Consider the following 6,000-nt stretch of genomic DNA (forward strand, 5'->3'; position numbering starts at 1 on the left):
GTCTCGGTTTACACGGGTTGCAGTATGCTGGAGTCATAAAGTCCGGCTTTGCACAGGTCTCCCTGCCTCTCTCCCTACCACCTCCCCCCCCCCCCCAACTTATGATGTCCCCAATTTCCCCCCCTCTCTCTTCAAGCATTTTTAATTTCCCCTCTCATGTCAACTGACTTCCTCTTTCTTTCTCCATCTGCTAACTTTGTAGCTATCTGACTCTCCATATCTGCCACCAGGCTACGTGCATTATGATGTCCCTGATGAGCTATACCTCACAGAGGGGAGAACAAATTAATTTTATATAAAAGAGATTTGTATAATTGTTGCTCGTCACCGACGTGTGATTTTGGTACAGCTTACAGCGTTTCTTGACTCAATGCTTTACACTTATGCTCCATTGTATCTGACATTTTTATTCTATAAATGTCTGTATTTATTTCCAAAGGGGTTTAATCAGTTAAAAAATTAGGCGTGGAAGCGCCTCAAGAAAATGATGTTATAATATTGAAGTCAACATTTTACAACCCGCACTATATACATTTACTGTACCTTAGCTTAGCCGACAACTGAGTTTGTATGTAAAGAGGAACTCAAATAAAATTAGCCGGAGCAGACTGCCGCAAGTTAAAGATCCCAGGTCTAATCCATTGATGTTTAGCTCCATGTTCTGTGTGTATAACTGGCATTCTGGTCCATTACAGGCGAGCTGTGGCAGAGATTCCTACTGTGTGTTGCCATCCCACAATGTATACCGCGTGTCAGACATTTCGAGATTCTGTGCAGTGAGGGTATTACGTAGGGGTTTGTTTGTGGCAGGTGTCGGTGGTGAATACTACCCAGCCTGTGCCCGTGTGTTAGTGTTAGGGGCAGCTCTTACCTTCCATACTGGCTCCCCTGTGCTGCTCTTGACCACAGGAACATTGAAATTTAACATGCGCTTTAAAGCGACTGCAAAGAGATACGAGAAAACAAGGTTCAGCGTTACTGGCAGGAATCTGCTCCGCGTACCAGCGCCTGGCAGGAATCTGCTCTGTGTACCAGCGTTACTGGCAGGAATCTGCTCTGTGTACCAGCGTTACTGGCAGGAATCTGCTCTGTGTACCGGCGTTACTGGCAGGAATCTGCTCCGCGTACCAGCGCCTGGCAGGAATCTGCTCTGTGTACCAGCGTTACTGGCAGGAATCTGCTCTGTGTACCAGCATTACTGGCAGGAATCTGCTCCGCGTACCAGCGCCTGGCAGGAATCTGCTCTGTGTATCAGCGTTACTGGCAGGAATCTGCTCTGTGTACCAGCGTTACTGGCAGGAATCTGCTCTGTGTACCAGCGTTACTGGCAGGAATCTGCTCTGTGTACCAGCGTTACTGGCAGGAATCTGCTCTGTGTACCAGCGCCTGGCAGGAATCTGCTGTGTACCAGCGTTACTGGCAGGAATCTGCTCTGTGTACCAGCGTTACTGGCAGGAATCTGCTCTGTGTACCAGCGTTACTGGCAGGAGTCTGCTCTGTGTACCAGCGTTACTGGCAGGAATCTGCTCTGTGTACCAGCGTTACTGGCAGGAATCTGCTCTGTGTACCAGCGTTAATGGCAGGAATCTGCTCTGTGTACCAGCGTTACTGGCAGGAATCCGCTCTGTGTACCAGCGTTACTGGCAGGAATCCGCTCTGTGTACCAGCGTTACTGGCAGGAATCCGCTCTGTGTACCAGCGTTACTGGCAGGAATCCGCTCTGTGTACCAGCGTTACTGGCAGGAATCTGCTCTGTGTACCAGCGTTACTGGCAGGAATCTGCTCTGAGTACCAGCGTTACTGGCAGGAATATGCTCTGTGTACCAGCGTTACTGGCAGGAATCTGCTCTGCGTACCAGCGCCTGGCAGGAATATGCTCTGCGTACCAGCGCCTGGCAGGAATATGCTCTGTGTACCAGCGTTACTGGCAGGAATCTGCTCTGTGTACCAGCGTTACTGGCAGGAATCTGCTCTGTGTACCAGCGTTACTGGCAGGAATATGCTCCGCGTACCAGCGCCTGGCAGGAATATGCTCCGCGTACCAGCGCCTGGCAGGAATCGGCTCCGTGTACCAGCACCTGGCAGGAATATGCTCCGTGTACCAGCGCCTGGCAGGAATATGCTCTGTGTACCAGCGCCTGGCAGGAATCTGCTCTGTGTACCAGCGCCTGGCAGGAATCTGCTGTGTACCAGCGCCTGGCAGGAATCTGCTCTGTGTACCAGCGCCTGGCAGGAATCTGCTCTGTGTACCAGTGCCTGACAGGAATCTGCTCTGTGTACCAGCGTTACTGGCAGGAATCTGCTCTGTGTACCAGCGTTACTGGCAGGAATCTGCTCTGTGTACCAGCGTTACTGGCAGGAATCTGCTCTGTGTACCAGCGTTACTGGCAGGAATCTGCTCTGTGTACCAGCGTTACTGGCAGGAATCTGCTCTGTGTACCAGCGTTACTGGCAGGAATCTGCTCTGTGTACCAGCGTTACTGGCAGGAATCTGCTCTGTGTACCAGCGTTACTGGCAGGAATCTGCTCTGTGTACCAGCGCCTGACAGGAATCTGCTCTGTGTACCAGCGCCTGGCAGGAATCCGCTCTGTGTACCAGCGCCTGGCAGGAATCTGCTCTGTGTACCAGCGCCTGGCAGGAATCTGCTCTGTGTACCAGCGCCTGGCAGGAATCTGCTCTGTGTACCAGCGCCTGACAGGAATCTGCTCTGTGTACCAGTGCCTGACAGGAATCTGCTCTGTGTACCAGCGCCTGGCAGGAATCCGCTATGTGTACCAGTGCCTGACAGGAATCTGCTCTGTGTACCAGCGCCTGACAGGAATCTGCTCTGTGTACCAGCGCCTGGCAGGAATCTGCTCTGTGTACCAGCCTTACTGGCAGGAATCTGCTCTGTGTACCAGCACCTGGCAGGAATCTGCTCTGTGTACCAGCGTTACTGGCAGGAATCTGCTCTGTGTACCAGCGCCTGGCAGGAATCTGTTCTGTGTACCAGCGCCTGGCAGGAATCTGCTCTGTGTACCAGAGCCTGGCAGGAATCCGCTCTGTGTACCAGTGCCTGACAGGAATCTGCTCTGTGTACCAGCGCCTGGCAGGAATCTGCTCTGTGTACCAGCGCCTGGCAGGAATCTGCTCTGTGTACCAGCGTTACTGGCAGGAATCTGCTCTGTGTACCAGCACCTGGCAGGAATCTGCTCTGTGTACCAGCGTTACTGGCAGGAATCTGCTCTGTGTACCAGCACCTGGCAGGAATCTGCTCTGTGTACCAGCGTTACTGGCAGGAATCTGCTCTGTGTACCAGCGCCTGGCAGGAATCTGCTCTGTGTACCAGCGCCTGGCAGGAATCTGCTCTGTGTACCAGCGCCTGACAGGAATCCGCTCTGTGTACCAGTGCCTGACAGGAATCTGCTCTGTGTACCAGCGCCTGGCAGGAATCTGCTCTTTGTACCAGCGTTACTGGCAGGAATCTGCTCTGTGTACCAGCGTTACTGGCAGGAATCTGCTCTGTGTACCAGCGCCTGGCAGGAATCCGCTCTGTGTACCAGTGCCTGGCAGGAATCTGCTCTGTGTACCAGTGCCTGACAGGAATCTGCTCTGTGTACCAGCGCCTGGCAGGAATCCGCTCTGTGTACCAGTGCCTGACAGGAATCTGCTCCGTGTACCAGTGCCTGACAGGAATCTGCTCTGTGTACCAGCGCCTGACAGGAATCTGCTCTGTGTACCAGCGCCTGGCAGGAATCTGCTCTGTGTACCAGCGTTACTGGCAGGAATCTGCTCTGTGTACCAGCACCTGGCAGGAATCTGCTCTGTGTACCAGCGCCTGGCAGGAATCTGCTCTGTGTACCAGCGCCTGGCAGGAATCTGCTCTGTGTACCAGCGCCTGGCAGGAATCTGCTCTGTGTACCAGCGCCTGACAGGAATCCGCTCTGTGTACCAGTGCCTGACAGGAATCTGCTCTGTGTACCAGCGCCTGGCAGGAATCTGCTCTGTGTACCAGCGCCTGGCAGGAATCTGCTCTGTGTACCAGCGCCTGACAGGAATCCGCTCTGTGTACCAGTGCCTGACAGGAATCTGCTCTGTGTACCAGCGCCTGGCAGGAATCTGCTCTTTGTACCAGCGTTACTGGCAGGAATCTGCTCTGTGTACCAGCGTTACTGGCAGGAATCTGCTCTGTGTACCAGCGCCTGGCAGGAATCCGCTCTGTGTACCAGTGCCTGACAGGAATCTGCTCTGTGTACCAGCGCCTGGCAGGAATCTGCTCTGTGTACCAGTGCCTGGCGGGACCTGCAACCGGAGCCATCCTCTGACTGGGCTGTGCCCCGGCCCTGCCCACTGTGTACTTCACAATGTATAGTAATATTGTTACTGCAGTGTGTACTTGTGTAGTTTGCTGTGTCAATGCACAGTGTATAGTTGTGTAACCATGTATTTATGTTGTGTTTCTGCGCACTGTGCATCCATGTTGCTGCATCTGTATCGTTGCACGGTGTGTACCTGTGCAGTGTCATTATACACCATGCATAGTGCAATGTTACAATACGTAGTAGGGCAGTGTTACTATACACACAATGCGTAGTAGGCAGTGTCACTATACACCATGCATAGTGCAATGTTACAATACGTAGTAGGGTAGTGTCACTATACGCGCAATGCGTGGTAGGGCAGGGTCACTATACATGCAATACGCGGTAGGGTAGTGCCACTATACAGAGCAGTGTCATTATACGCGCAATGCGTAGTAGGGCAGTGTTACTATACACCATGCATAGTGCAATGTTACAATACGTAGTAGGGCTGTGTTACTATACGCGCAATGCGTTGTAGGGCTGTGTCACTATACGCGCAATGCGTAGAAGTGCTAGTGTTACTATACACAATGTATAGCAGTGTAGTGTATCTGTGCAGTGTCACTACACGCGATGTATAGCAGTGCTGTGTATCTGTGCAGTGTCACTACACGCGATGTATAGCAGTGCAGTGTATCTGAGCAGTGTCACTACACACGATGTATAGCAGTGCTGTGTATCTGTGCAGTGTCACTACACGCGATGTATAGCAGTGCTGTGTATCTGTGCAGTGTCACTACACGCGATGTATAGCAGTGCTGTGTATCTGTGCAGTGTCACTACACGCGATGTATAGTAGTGCTGTGTATCTGTGCAGTGTCACTACACGCGATGTATAGCAGTGCTGTGTATCTGTGCAGTGTCACTACACGCGATGTATAGCAGTGCTGTGTATCTGTGCAGTGTCACTACACGCGATGTATAGCAGTGCTGTGTATCTGTGCAGTGTCACTACACACAATGTATAGCAGTGCTGTGTATCTGTGCAGTGTCACTACACGCGATGTATAGTAGTGCTGTGTATCTGTGCAGTGTCACTACACACAATGTATAGCAGTGCTGTGTATCTGTGCAGTGTCACTACACGCGATGTATAGTAGTGCCGTGTATCTGTGCAGTGTCACTACACGCGATGTATAGTAGTGCCGCGTATCTGTGCATCTCCTCCCCGCACCTTTCTGCTTCTCCCGGATAGAAGCCGCCATCTTCCAGTCAGACTCTCTACCTCTCACCGGTGACGTCACCAGCAGTGACGTGGCAACCAGCGCGGCTGACTTTGGTCTCCATGACAACGAGCGGGGGCGGAACCTGTAGCTGATTTCCCCTTCTACCATTGGCTAAGATACCACAAGCGGGCGGGGTTATTACAAAGACTCCGAATGAAGGACCTGCGCTCCACACCTCGTTCTGGTATCTCAGTGGGAGGAGTCCATTGGCTGTCATAAAGGTGAAGTCCCACTTACTAAAGTGAAAGTACTCAGCCATGCAACTCCTTCCCCGTCATCTTTAAAGTTTATTAGGTAATTTAAGATTGAGTGACTTTGTGAACCAGAAATCACAGCAAACATACAATGCATACTACATTATAGGATACCTATAAACAAAACTAGTTATGGTGGCTGAAAAAAATGGCAAGAATCCTCCAGCATACAGTGT

At 51.8% G+C, this 6,000-nt stretch overlaps 1 protein-coding gene across 3 annotated transcripts in view; it reads right to left on the reverse strand.

Annotated features, from left to right (window-relative positions):
• Positions 1–5,613, reverse strand: part of SCFD1 (sec1 family domain containing 1) — a 97,070-nt gene extending 91,457 nt beyond the window's left edge. For 2 of the 3 annotated variants that reach the window (XR_012803745.1, XM_075613194.1), the window contains exons 1-2: positions 5,519–5,613; positions 872–942 (exon numbers count right to left, since the gene is read on the reverse strand). Coding sequence is in view for 1 of the 3 variants with exons in the window: in XM_075613194.1 (XP_075469309.1) it covers positions 872–942; positions 5,519–5,549 (102 nt within the window). In the remaining 2 variants the exon portion in view is untranslated. Of the gene's footprint in view, positions 1–871; positions 943–5,518 lie in introns of those variants that run through there. The other variant, XM_075613195.1, reaches the window with a different exon arrangement.
• Between the last annotated feature and the right edge of the window lie 387 nt (positions 5,614–6,000).

Source organism: Ascaphus truei, chromosome 9 (assembly GCF_040206685.1).
Source record: "Ascaphus truei isolate aAscTru1 chromosome 9, aAscTru1.hap1, whole genome shotgun sequence".
NCBI classification, from domain to species: Eukaryota; Metazoa; Chordata; class Amphibia; order Anura; family Ascaphidae; genus Ascaphus; species Ascaphus truei.